Source organism: Chelon labrosus, assembly GCF_963514085.1.
Source record: "Chelon labrosus genome assembly, chromosome: 9".
Taxonomy (NCBI): Eukaryota; Metazoa; Chordata; class Actinopteri; order Mugiliformes; family Mugilidae; genus Chelon; species Chelon labrosus.
This window is the reverse complement of record NC_140359.1, coordinates 11,424,811-11,439,583: the sequence shown is the minus strand read 5'-3', so window position 1 is coordinate 11,439,583 and position 14,773 is coordinate 11,424,811. Positions and strand designations below refer to the sequence as shown.

At 41.8% G+C, this 14,773-nt stretch overlaps 1 protein-coding gene across 1 annotated transcript in view; it reads right to left on the bottom strand.

Annotated features, from left to right (window-relative positions):
- Window positions 1-294: 294 nt before the first annotated feature.
- pdlim2 (PDZ and LIM domain 2 (mystique)) overlaps window positions 295-14,773 on the bottom strand; it is a 33,641-nt gene continuing 19,162 nt past the window's right edge. Inside the window, exons 7-10 of the mRNA XM_084552213.1 lie at window positions 5,915-6,033; window positions 2,437-2,585; window positions 1,601-1,712; window positions 295-1,509 (exon numbers count right to left, since the gene is read on the bottom strand). Of these exons, the coding sequence (XP_084408339.1) occupies window positions 1,317-1,509; window positions 1,601-1,712; window positions 2,437-2,585; window positions 5,915-6,033 (573 nt within the window). The 3' untranslated portion in view covers window positions 295-1,316. The remainder of the gene's footprint in view (window positions 1,510-1,600; window positions 1,713-2,436; window positions 2,586-5,914; window positions 6,034-14,773) is intronic.

Genomic DNA, 14,773 nt, shown 5'->3' with positions numbered 1-14,773 from the left:
CATTGAAATCTGGGTTAACATTAATGTTTATATTCAAACAGGTTATTTTTCAGAGCCAGCATTTATCAAGAAAAAGCACATGTGTAATTAATAAAACTACTGGCTGCATGCCACTAGTATCATTAATGCGATCAGTTACAATTGTGTTTATCTGCAAAGACACAAAAAAATAGCTCTGTTGAAGATAAAAGACAAAACCTTCAGCTTCTTTACCAATAATTGTTACTGTACCTAGATACATTCATGGGTTAAAGGTTTACCAAATGTGAGAAAACACACACTCTGAACACACTGTACTATTCAAACACAATCATCACCACCGATGCAGCTTCAGACTGTGGTTTTATTAAGTGCCACATGAAATGTGAACATGATAGTGTATCTCTGAGTACTGCTGTAACTGGACAGGTGGCGTCCTGTGAACTAAATGTCCTGTGCATACGTTATGCCTTTTAAATGATCTGTACTGAAGAACATAGTTCAATCACAAAAACATCAAACATATTTGAATACTGAATGAATCTCCAATCCCTCAAAAGCAATAAAACAGCCAAACAATTGAGCAAATAATATGTATTTTTGTTCATTATTTCTACTTATAAATTCCGCTTACAAAAGAAATACAGAAAAACTCAAGGGCTTTTGGCCTGACTCTAGCGCACAATTCACAAACTCCTTTCTGTCTTTAACAACTTGGACCCCCTTCCCTCGTCTCTCACTCATGCACACACACAGTCATGCAAACAGATGCAGGGAAGGCACGCAGAAGCCACCACACTTCTGCATGTGAAAGCATGCACCCATACACACCCACACACACCCACACAGCACTGTCGGTGTACAGTACTTTTTTTTTTTTTTTTTTTAAATGACATGCAGTGTAGGTTAGATTTTGGTCCCTTTGTTTCAGCAGGAACTTCAAATGATGATCCTGATCCTCAGACTCAGTCCTGTTGCGTGAGTCTAAAGCGTTTGTGTTATGTAAATCTGGCCATAGTACAATGTGATGTGGCTTGAGTCCATGGCAGCTGTGAATCATTAACGCTAAGAATAGCCTAAAGAAACCACGGAGGTTGGGCCATTAGAAAAACAAAACCCCAAATTCTTATACAGTTACAAGAAAGGCAAGAAAGTGTATCATAATATTGCAAAGTATGGTTAAATGTGATCAGAAAAAAATATCCTCAGCCATGTCATTGATTAGTGTCCACCTCCATTCTTCATCTCAAGGTCTATAACTGAGTCAGATGAGGTGGAGTCTCAGGCAGACAAGCAGCCCTGTATGAACAGAGTGGGGCAGGCGTCGAGTGGCAGGCTCATTGACGAGGGGACACGGTGGCTTGAGGGGAACTGCCTGGACCCTGGTACCTCTCTTTGGCATGCTTCTCACAGTACATCACATCTCCAACCCAAAAGTGACCTCTCATCCTGAGGTTAAGGCCACAATCTGTGCAGGTGTAGCACTCTGGGTGGCGGAAGCAGTCGTCTGTGATGCGCACGGCCTGTGTGCTGTGGAAAGATGAGCGCAGTCAGAATATACTTGATAATCGAATGAGGTAAAGTGTGAACATCCCAATCGCCATAGTGACTGTACACTTACACAATGTTGGTGCCACACTTCTCACAGGTGTGGGATTTGCTGACCCCTCCCACTGATGGAGTTGGTTTGGGGACGTTGGGGGAAAGTTTACTTGGAAACCTCACAGCTGCCTCTGGAGACAAACATACACAATGTGTGAATGGAGCTGCTCATGTGGATGTTCTGACTTTCTTGTGTCTCTCTCTGTTCATGGCATCAACACTGTCTTCACTGGCCTCCATCAGTGGAGCTTGTTTGTGTTTTACACCAGTCATCATTAGCTCAAGATGCAGGGGACAAGATTCATGAATTGGGTTTCCAAACATTGACCATTATCACGTCATGAAAGAATGTTATCACTGTCTAGATTTATCTTTACTGCTATTTATCAAAGAAAAGGAGGAAAAGGAGGACAGACGAATTCCATATGATGTTCAAAATATGAACTGCGCACTGGAGGGCTCTTCTCTACATCCAGAACTAGTGATGGACATATGGAAGTCAGTAACTCAACTGCGCTGCGTGATAAACATTTGACAGGGATGGTTTCAAGATGGAGATGCAGCCAGCAAACAGGAGGAGGAGAAGATGTAAATTATGTTGCATTTGACATCATGAAAAATATCTTAAATTTAGGAGAAAGGAGTTCTGGATGTTAGCCAGTCCAAACTTTTAAAATGCATGCAGTCTGATTGGTTCTGTAACATGTGTGTGTGTGTATATATATATATATATATATATATATATATATATATATATATAAAAGCAAAGTACACATTTAATTGTATGTGAATGAAAATATGACCACCTCCATTTACAATTGTGTGCATTTATTTGTAATAAAAAGTGCTTCCAACCTTTCTCGTCGGCCTCCAGGACCTCTTGCAGCATTTTAAAGGTGTTGGACTGACGAGGTGCTGTGCGGGACTCCTTGTTCTCCTGGATCATCTTGTACACCTCCGAGTCCCTGTCGAACTTCTGCATGGCAAAGTCAGAGCTGGAACTGCTGCAGAATGAAACAACACAGGTCATAGGTTATTAAACTCAATCTAGATTGCACGCCACAGGTGAGAGACCAAACAGTATCCAGTTACACATCACATGCTCAACAGGATTCCCTTTCTATCACCTTACAACAGGTGCTGTTCTTACTTAGAAAACAGCCTCAAGGCAAAACCACAGTGCACATAAGGCTAACAGCTTAGGCTGTATAGCATGTGTGGAATGTTTCCTAAAGCACACTCACTTGCATAAATGAATTAGAAACTCCTATGTCTGACGTAAGGCATGAACTTTGCACCAACAGTCTATTCAAAAGACAAGTGACAACACGAGGAAAAACTACATTAACACTGCAGCTTGTGGTCATTTCTATGAGTGAAAGCACAGAATAGGGGCAGAAGGTGAGAGTGAACTTTCACCTTAGGGGGAGTAGACTGTCAGCTAATTGATGAATTAGAACAAAGAACACTGGGTCATTTTACAAGCACATTCTTTACCCCTACTTTTGTAGAAAAGTAGTTACTTTTTACTACCTCTTCCACTGATGTGTATACCAGGCTCCATCTACTAAGAAACATGTGCATTAAAATCTAGATTGACAGATCTACTGGTAAGTTAAATGTAGCACAAAGACCACTTATGTTCTTGTATTTGTCCGGAGGGATGTGTGAGTGTTTGCTGTCAGTAGGAACCGGTTGGCCAGGTACACACTAGTCAGGCCAGGTGTGGGTGATGCCTCTCACCTGTAGCAAGCTTGTCAACCAGTATCAGTCAACTTAACCCGATGGACTGTCCCACCTGTTGTCACTCAGAATAAAATCCCTGAATGTTTACACTTAAACAGACACCTGTGGTGTGAAGAATCTGATCCAAGACTGCTCTGATTTAACATGAAGATGTAAACGGGTCTTCTATTCAGTTATCTTAGACACAATTAAAGTAGCAGTTGTAGAGTAGTTGGGCAGGGGTAGGTTAAATATGATTTCCTCTGCATTCTTGCACAATGAATCTGAAATACAACGATTATGGTTTAATGCAGAGTTTAAGCCGCAGTTTGGTGTGTACAATGTAGGGAGCGTAGTGCTATTTATACAAAATCCTCCACTTTACTTGTTGATAGTACAAGTGATCAAACATGTAGGAAGGCCGTGTCACATCTTTTATAGTCTTAAGTATTCATGAGCCACTAACAAATACTTGCTTGTTTTCTACGTTTGTCTCCAGGCACTTTGAAACTGGATTTGTAATGAGGTCAGGTGACATGCTCTCCTAGTCAAGAGCATTTCACTATAAAAAAATAAAACAAACAAACAAAAAATCCCATTGTAACCACTGTCCATCAGCACTGTCCTAAAACTTGACCACCATGCATAAAGAGGGTTTAAGGATACTACCACTGATTAATATATCATACAGGTTTCATAAGCTTCTTAAATTCCTATGTATATGTTTTATACATTGCATTTCCCCATAAATGATCATGGCTGCAACAGGACACGGCAAACAGACAAGCCAACAAATACGTGAGCGAAACAAATGTTCAGACCCTTTCTTCTGCATCAATGAACATGGGTCAAATTGAAAACAGACCTCTAAAGCAGAGCCTCCAAGTTTTCCACATGCTCAGCTCCACCCTCAGCAATCCATTTCCCCCTTTCATTTTGCTCACCATCCCTCCTGACATGCAATCTCAAAACAAACGGAAAATCTAGGTCTAATGGGAAGAAAATAAATAACAGGACTGAGGGTCGGGGAGAATGGCATGCATCTGAACAAGCACAGTACAAAGATCTGTGGTGGAACCACATAGATTTCATAAAGCATCAGAAATTCAGCTCGCTGCTTTCAAATGCTCTTTACATCTTCACATCCATGCAGCATCTACAACTGAGACAACCGATTTCTATACCCAGGCTTGGCCTAGGGGAACAAAGATAACTTAATGATAGGGACTCAATATGCTAGCAGCAAAAACACATGTAAGAGTTGCAATCCACCTAAAACAGAATGTTTAGATAGAAAAACTCAGAAAGCGCAAACTCACCTCAAAGAAAAAAAAAAAAAAAGAGTGAACAAAGCGAGGGAACACAACTCCAGTAATAGTCCTTTTATTTCTAACAGTCAGAGAGCAATTTAGAAAATAGAAGGGAAAAAAAAAAAGACAATTTTGCACACACGCAGATGCAGAACTGAACACACACCTCTATCCAAACCAGACAAGACAGAAAAACAAGAGTCTGACTGAAAGGTGTGCCCCTGGGCTGAAACTCATTGGCCACGCGACATAAAGGGGTGGGTGAATGGGTGTCACTGAATCTGTGATTGGCTGCAGAGGAGCAGGGAGAGGCTTGCTGTGCAGGCTGGGGGCTCCAGACTGGGGGCCAATCTGGGGGAGAAGTACAATCTGTCTTTGGTAATACAGGGTGTTTGGATATGACTACAGCTGCTGACACGTCATATCACTAGCCTTGGTTACCTAGGGGGAACTGGGGCCAAAGTCAACCAGCCTGCACTGTGAAAACACAGGCACCAAGTTCTCCAGCAGAGAGTGCAGACACAAAGAATTAAGTGAGAGACTAAAAGAAAAATGTTCATTTCTGCTGGGACAAAAGCATTCCAAAAAGTGCACAAAGGGCAGCACCTGCACACTAATGAGTCACATTACTGCTACACCACCTCATCAAAGAAGGCGACGCAGGAATAAGCGGAAATGCTGGTGAGGGACACAATATGGTGCTTCCCAAAGGCTTATACTTAATTGTGGTCACAGACTATGAATGCACCTGCAAACAGCTCTAAGCACCAGCAATCAGCTGCACAAGGGCAGTGAATTTACAAACTTTGGAAATCAAGTTAATAACCTGGTTTGACAGAACAGGAGGAAACAATAACTACAATTAAACAAAAGATTTAACCATGTACCGTACTTTGACTGCTAGAAATTACTTATGTCAAGCTCACATAGATCATTTTTGCGTAACACAATCAATGCTGTAATTATTATTTCATCATTACATTAGATACCTCAGCATAATATTATGTTATCATGTAAAAATACCATATAAAAAATGTGTGCACTTTGGTGAACCTCATACAGAATGTGGTTCAAAACACTGGCACATTAACCATGAATGGTCCATGGAAACAACTGCAGGCAATGTTAAACATGATGATGTGCAATCAAGTAAGTAAAGGCACATGGACTCCATGGCTCACCATTTACTATTCGTTTTATAGTGTCTATTACACACTCAAGTTTGTGGCACATGTGCCCCAATATCTAAATATGCAACATTATAAATAAGGTCCCATCCTGTATCTGTAGTCCCTTACCTGCGTCGAGGGGACATGGGGACATCCCGGTCGATGGGGCTATGAGGTGAATAACGCCCTGGTGGGGTTGGGGTTCTGCTGGACACGTAGTTATTTCTGTAGTCTGAGGGGGAGTACTCCTGTGGAGGAAGGGGAAAACATCAAAAGTCAAACGTTTTGCAGCGGTTTGCAGAGGAATCTATTGAGACAGCGTGCAAGTGCTTAGACCATGATGCAATGTGACTGTAAAAGACACAAAAAGAGCTATGTTCAGTATACAGGAAGGAATTCACTGGCAGTGTTTCTGGATCACTGCTCTACCAAGCAGCGGTTTTTGGCACTGAACGTTTGCAGCATCGTTCTTTCAAGAAGAGACAAATCGGAGGAGCCTTTATTGTATGAGACTCTGGAATGAAGCAAAGTCTGACACACCTATGTGCAGGTTAAGATCAAAACAGGTGAGAGTCATCAGTAGTTAACAGATTGAGTTTATCTGATCACAAACACTTCATCAGACTTCATGACTTCACCACATCTGACTGAAACCTAGAGGTTATTTCGGTTTCCAAAACCAAATAAACGATACACTGAGTCACTGTTTGAGAGCACCGGGCACCACATATAATCAGAGTTTCTACTGCATGAGTCACACCCAACATTCTTCTCTTCCTGGCGTTTTCTGCTGAGCAGTCTCGATCACAGCAACCTACATTAACTTTCTATCTTGATTACCGTTTATAATCAGAGCTCTACTTCAGCCCTTAAGCTGATAAATGATGGATGGAGTGGAAACTGATTTTTGGCGAGCACTGGAGAGGCTGTATGTATTTCATTAGGATCCAAATGCTGTGCACATCTCGCGGTTAATAATGGCGCTTAAACAGTTTCCACTGTCGTAAAATGAGAAAACACTCCACATTCTGCCAAAGAGAACACTTACTTCACAAGTACTGTAATACAGGAAGGAAATGGAGAAATTTCTTGGTTAAGTGAATAAAAGTTGACCTGACAGAAGAGGGCGCTACATACCTACTTAACACACAAGCTCATAAATGAAGGTCCCAGGAGATTTGACAGTGATTTGTAACTGGTCTTAACACTGAAGGTGTGTGCTCCTGACTTTCTACTAAGAGTCAAAGATGATTTATTACACTTTAATTATGTCATAAGACAGCATAAGTGGGCAACTAGTGAAACTGACACCAGGCACATGTCCACAATAAACACTCAGCACACCTGGACTAAGTCTACACAGCACGTAAATCATCCCAGACACTTTTACTGTCAGGAATCCCAACAAACAAATAGTTTTTAACCACAGCAGTGTCTGCGTCTAACCATGTCCACCTATAATGCTGACCACTTACTGTGTACAAAAGATATGTCCATGCACTGCAACATCTAAAGACGGCCTGGTCTTTTTATAAAATGGCCAACTATTTATTTAGGTTTGCAGGAGAAACAAAGATATTACTTAATTTCAGGCCTGTGTTCAGTCAAAGGAAATTTACTCAAATAGTGATCAAATAGCCCACAGACAACTCAAGAATATGTCTCTCAGTATAAAGCTCAAAGTTTTTCTCCCTCAACCGTCACCAGCTGGCATGAGACTTGCACAAGCTCCATCCAAGGGAGAAATGGCTCCACCCGTCTCTTTGAACCAGCACAAGCTTGAGACTCAAGTTGGAGCTGATGCTGAAGCTTGGTGCCGACACAGTGGCATGGATGGAGTCAAAGATTTGTGTTTCCCATGCCAGCACCCGCTTCCAATTCAGCAACTCTTTGAACATTGTTTCTGTTCTCAATTGAGTCCAATTTTCCTCTTCTTTTTCCTTAGTGAGTGGGCAGATTAGTGGTGAATGCCAGGAAGCCTTTACCAGAAACGATCACTGGGACGTCTCCATGTGATCCCTCTCAGGATAAACCTACCACAATAACTCAAGGCTCATGAGATCACATATTTCATATCGTCAGAGTCCAAGAATATAGACATCCATGTCCTCTCCTGCTGTGAACCAATCTAAAGGGCATATACCTGATGGACATACATGATTTAGAGATTCCTTCAGGGAGACCTAGTGAAGACACACAGCATGTGCATATGAATCCACACTAATGCAAACCAAGCGCATGTTATGTAAGTGTCTGGCTACTGAATGTGGATCTGCATGCTCTCCAAGAATTCAGGGATAAAATCACATCTCTGATCTACGAGACTCAAGCAGAATGCAATGAAGTAAAGAAAAACAAAAGGAAGAGGGAGAGAGAGAAAAACAAGAACTCCACTGTGACAAGGAGTATGCAGCTGTGATTGAGTTTGACCTTAGAAAGTTAAAAAAAAACCTTTGCCCAACCAGAGCCGTTCTCCCGTCAACATTATCCATTCTGCAGTAGCCAAGGCCAGGATTTTATTGCAGTAACCATGGCACAATTGGCACTGGACTTACACTAAGCTCCCCACAACATCTTCATTGCTCCATTGCGAGTCAAAACCATTACACATGGTTGATCTCGGAGATACACTAATTTTATAAACTGCACCATTGCATTGCCAACATTGCCCCCGTGTTTGATGCACTGTTAAATTCAGGGAGGAGCACAGGCGAGCTGAGGAAAGCCTATTATTTTGTCTTGGATGGGAGCATGGTCAGAGATGGGAGAGACCACTGCAGAAAATCATCAGCCAATTTTTTGGTGGTTTCTGTGGCTGGCGAGAGGAGGAAGCTCTGATTAAAGCTGCACTGAACTGTAATCAAGAGTTCATAGTCAACAAACCCAAGATCATTAAGGCAAGTCACTGGTATGCTGTCCTGGCTTTAGGCTGCATATACAATAACATAACCAGTTATTCACTTTACAACCGGTAAGTTTGCAACTTGTATTTGTTTTGCTAAAGAGGATGTATGACCATAAGCAAACACTAACCCTCATGTTTTAAAAACTTCTTGAATTGCTTGTTATGAGCAATACGGTCGAACAAACAATATGCAATCTGCTGAAGTCACATCGGAATATTTAGCACATGTATTATTGTCTAGGTTTGTTTTTTCTCCCGCTGTTCTGAGGTGGATGGGTTCAGTTAGAAAAGGTGACGTCACTTATTTCCAGAGACCAAATTGAGAGCCACCTGAATAAAAAAAAAAAAAAAAAAAGTGACTGAAAGTTGAATGTTGTTTGCTCATGCTGCCAGGCTAGTGTCAGTCAAACCTGATCAAACCATAACCACACAGTCTTTAGAGGCCAGAGATGCTAACTATTAAAAAAACAGGTACAATAGCTATGTTTTTAAACTTTAAACTTCTTTAGTGATGGATAGTCGTATAAAGTTTTTGAAATCTCTAACTTTCTGCAAGATGTGTCCTTTGCAGCAGTAAGACAGCTGCAGAAAAGATGGCAGCCTTGTTGTGGAAGGTTGTGTTGAAGCCTGATATTTATTTGAACTATCCAACTATGTATACTCGCCTCATTCGTGACAGGGGCAAAGGGACTGGAGGCTATCCAAGCATGCAGTGGGTGAGAGACAGGCTGCAACCTTGTGTCAGTAAAAAGCAAACTGACGCTTATGGTATTCAGCTCAGTTTCAAGGTTAAAAAATAAATGAATAAACTTTTGGTGTACTTGGCCTCTGCTGAATGTGCTTTATAGGTAATATCAACCAAGACACGAGTGATGAGCTGCAATAAACCACATCTCTCAGTGCATAAAGCAAGCAGCCACCTACATTAATTGTGCCTGTCTGAGTGTTTTACACAGTTCTGCCAATATGATTTACACAATGGAGTAACTGAATCTGTGTTTATAATCACTTTGTTGCTCTCAAAAGCATTTCTGGACAACTGAACATGTGTTGTGATTTAAGTGAATAAATAACCAAGTGTTTTGCTGATGTTAAAGAAAGGCTGGCTACGGGAGACAAATATAGTGAAAAAACTGTCAAAAATGCAAAACTATCATTGTAAAACACAAACAAGGCTTTGTCTATAAGTGGCCACTTCATGACACAAACAAACAGGAAATAGCAAAGTGAAGTGAGGGCAGCTGTTTCAGATCAAGACCCATGGGAGACACTCGGGACAGTGCCAGCAGAGGAGCCTTCAGTCTGGCTCCAAGCACGCCACTTTGCATGATCATTACCACCCTGCAACTTCAATTACAGGGCACTGGCCAGCAGCACATAGAAGTGACTAGTGCCTAGAGCTGCTTATATTTTGGGAAGCCTGGTGCTGCTGTAAGAAAGTGCTTTAACTGCTCATTCACTGTCTCCACCCCAGACATGACTGCTGTATTACAATGAGGTGGGGGACACCAGACATCCTGGGCTGGGTAATAATCAGAACTGTGTACACTGTTTCCTATCCAGCAGAGCACACTGGTGGAGGTCCTGAGCAAAGACCCGAGGCTAACTGTAACCTACTCGTTATCCACTGTCACTGATGGACCCTGCCTTGTAATTATGTCTGAGCAAGGCTGAATTACTGTGTCCATATTTTGTAACAGATAAAAACACAAAATACGGTTGAACACAGGACATCATCTTATATGAAAATTCATGTCATTAACATTCTTTACCTTTTTATTGCCTCACATCACACTGCTATGGGAGGATAGAGGTCTCAGACTACAATGCTGAACATATTAATGATAGACTAGAACAGAGGGTTGATGGGTGCAAACTGTCCACAGATGCTCATGAAATGAGCCAATTTCCTATATTCTACCCAACTAAGTCTGGCATGTAATATAAACAAACAATTCTGAAGACTTGGTTATCTAATCTTAGCATATGTTTACTTTATGTTTATTTGAAAAGAGTGACATAACCTCTTACATATACAGTACCCAGTATAAACTGCAGTACACAATGAAGGCTTTAGAAGTCAAGCTAATTCTTCTCAATCCACTATAATCAGTTCTACATACAAATTCTTGGCTTTGGCTTACATAGTGCAGCATCCAATAACATGGAATAAAGTGACATATCTTTGTGACTGCAGTTGTAATATCTCCTCCTCCCTCCATTTGCTCACCGCGGCCACACACCATCAGGCCGCTCAAGATATAAACCATATGTACAAGATTATAGTCTAAATGAACAGCAGCAAGAACACAACAACAGCGTGACTGTGAACATACAGTCATGAGTGCAATGGCGCTACCGTCAGCTCCAACAAAGCAACATTTAGTTTGCCTGCATGCATGCATGCCTGTGAGACTTTACTTTCCAGTCTCCAACCCTTATCCAACATCAGTGCCAAAGTAAATTGTGCTGGTACACATGAATGTAAAAGTATATAGCCCGAGACTCATTTGACAATATTGACATCATGGAACATTTATTCCGTGCTGCAGTTTCAGTTTAATGTACATAATTCCTGAAGCTCAGTGCATGATTACTGTGGAGAAACCTGAATGTGTGAATAATGAAGCAAGTAACCGTACAGTGAATACTTTCAGAGAGTAAAGCCAAAGAAGTTTCATGTGATCATAGTGTAGGTGGTCTGAGGGGGGCACTCACACACACTGCCACTAAAACTCCAAGACACAGTGAGGGATGAATACAAGCCCGAGTGTTTATTTATACATGAAGAGTGCCATGAGCACTAACATTTCATTTCATTACTATTAAATTCCCCCACAAGGCTCCAACTGGAGCAGATTATCAAGCTCATTAGACATCTGGAGTTCATTATGGCTGGACAAAATTTTGGTGGACTTTATGTTACTTCTAATTTATGGTCACACAGATTTTCCTCTTCACATGTATTAAAATAATACATGTAATAAATAATAAATAAAAAACAAATGCACAATTTAAACCCTGTGTGTTGATCAAATTGTTAATAATGAACTGGGAGAGAGATCTAAGGTCTCCAAGAGCATCACAACAATATGTCTCAGTCTCTGGTTTCACACAGACGTCCAATAACTCTACGGCGAAACACAGTACCATGAGAACAAGCACTGCTTAATACCCTACTGACTAATTTCCACTAATGACTAAAACACAAATGTAACACATCAACAAGTTATGCATTTATGATGTCTCAAAGCAGCAGAGTTATTCCCCAGTGTTAACTGCAGAGGCCATTTTACCTCTTTAACAATTATGATTTATGATCAATTATGTGGGGGGCCTAGCAACCATCACCCTCATACATAACAGTTGTCCTGTTTGAAATGGGAGAAATATGCCAACGTGTCTATTTTTGTTGGCATGAAAATACTGAGGGCCAGTTATTCGCGTCGTTGCCTTGACGACAGCGTTTGGAATGTTGACATACCGCTCAACCACCTTCGTAAACAGCACCAACTAGTAAAAGGGTCCATCTCTCCCCGCCAACATTTCCTCATAAAACTCGCAGGGCTAACTGTCCCCATGAGTACGCCCGGAGGCGTGGAGAATCAAAAGTTCCCCAGTTTGCTTTTCCACTCCAGGGGAAAGAAAAACAGGCATGCTGATCAATCAGTGGGGATGAGGAGAGGCATGCTGCCCGTGGAGTGGCCACAATGGACCCCAAGCTTAACGGCTATGAGTCCACGTGAAAAGGCCTCACACTGTCCAGTCAGAGAGCTCACTGTGCTGAGAAGAAAACATCCCTCCACCATAGCCACTGCCAGCTCTGCTCCCCGGACACTGGCTTGGCTTAGCCCAGTACCGACATGCCAAACCAAACAAGAGGCCTAACTCATGTCCGACCGAAAACGGGGAATTATTCCAAGCCATCATCATCAAGTAAAAAGTTATGTATGCCTGTATGTAGAGTTGGAGCAGAAGCCACTACAGGTGAGTTGACCTTACCCCTGAAAGACTTTCTAATAACTGCAATTTTCAACCAACAGTGTGCGTAATATATAGCTTTTATATTTCAACTTCATTTAAAAAAAAAAAAAAAAAAAGGTTAGTTCTATTCCAAGAGCTAAGTCTTTATTTCTCCTCCCAAGCAATGACCGCAGCTTTGCACTCCAGTCCACCACAGCCTCGAGAATAGAGCAGCACAAAGCCTTTGGCTGGTGTGCAGACTGTGAGGAGAATGATGGACAGACATGTATAGGACAGAGGGTGTATGGATGAATACACACCCTGCCCTTTGTGGATAAAGAGCTTAGTGACACACGTCATTCAGTCAAGGCCATGCCACGCAATTTAGCATAAAGAGGCAAAGTTTGAACTGCACTGGGCAAAAACAGTGTGTCACCCTGCTGTAACTGGCCATATTACACTAGGATGGATATTTATAAAGTACCCTCCCTGTCCCAGCACAGGATCAGGCATCCCACTAAGGCTACCCTCAGGAACCTCAATGTGCAGCAACTGCAAACGCAGACACGGAGCTTGGTCTTAATGGCCGAGTGACGGGTCATGTCTCACGAAAAGTAATTTAGTTTTGGCCCTGCTCGCTGCAACAGAGATCATGTTGTGGTCACTTCTTGATGATATAAACAGATGCTCTGAATCATGACCACGACCAGCCAGTTGAGATACAACCTCATGCCTGGTTTTCAGGAATCTAGGATGAACATAGCCAGTCACATAAGGACATGACAAAAATTAAACTACGGGGTACAGTGTTACACTGTTTACAATCCTAAATAAAAACACTTTATCATATGTCGACCCACAGGGGTTTAAAACAATTAACTCTAGCACTAGTTTAAAAGGAAGAACTGGTACGTTAAAATGGTTGGATTGTTATGAACCCATAACATCCTTCAGACCCCAGGTCAAGAGGTATAGAAACATTCAAACATTCCAATGGCCAAATGTTCATGAAATAGACAATGTGAAGTTCATTTTCAGACATTGTTGTCCCAACTGTATCACAACTGTTTTGGAGGCACAAGGGAGACGTACACAATATTAGAAAGGTGGTCATACTGTTATGCCTGATTTGTGTATACGCAAACATGAAACTAGAAAACAAAGGTAAAAATGAATCCCATGAAGAGTATCCACACTCAGTAGTGTAAAACTGTGATGAAGAGCATTCAAGCGAGCGTTTTTTGAATGTAAAAGTCATGAACTTGTGTGTATTTTTTAACATGCATTTTCAATATTTGTCATGTGAGAACATGTATAATAATGTGCAAAGAACACGGAACAGTCTCTAGTTTTTTGAGAAGGCTTAAGTACAGTGATTGTCATCCAGCTCCCTGGTGTCCACTCTGCTCCACCCCTACCCTCCTCAGTCCCAACTCCAATCAAACAATAACAGGCCTTGTGACATGAAGAAAAAAACAGCAGCAGCCTTCCACAGCATCTGCCATCACAGCCACTATTGTACACAGGCTTTTTCTCAGGATATCCAACACCCTGGAAAATGGGGGATCCTGTTGCGCATCCCACTCTTCTCACTCAAGAAGCCAAAACATGAGTGGAAAAGCCTTTTAGGAGCTTTTCAGTGAGGTTGATCACCTGATACAGCAGCACTCTGCACCTCTCTACCAGGACAGAGACTCTTGTCATGGAGGCTCCACATCTCAGCACTCACTAGGAGGCTGTGCCCCTGCCAGCCAGAGCAGCATAATGCACAATGTATTAATGGCAGGCCTCTTCCCAGACATTTCCCCAAAGAGTGCTCTGAAAGAAATCTACTTACTAATCACAGCGTTGCAGTGGGAGGCTCATCAACACTATAAAACCAGGGCAGACATCGCCTGGAGGAAGGGGTCAGCCAAAATCCAAAACTCACATCCTCTGGGCTCATTTAACTCTAAGATACTAAATGAATAAAATAAAGCCCCCCCAAAAAAAATGCTTCCGGAGGGGCTAAGACAATACAGATTCCAACATAAGAAAAATGAGTGAAAGAATACATTTTAACATGGTAGGGAGAATGGGAGAACAGGCGACTCCAGAAATACCACAAACACGCAAGGCCG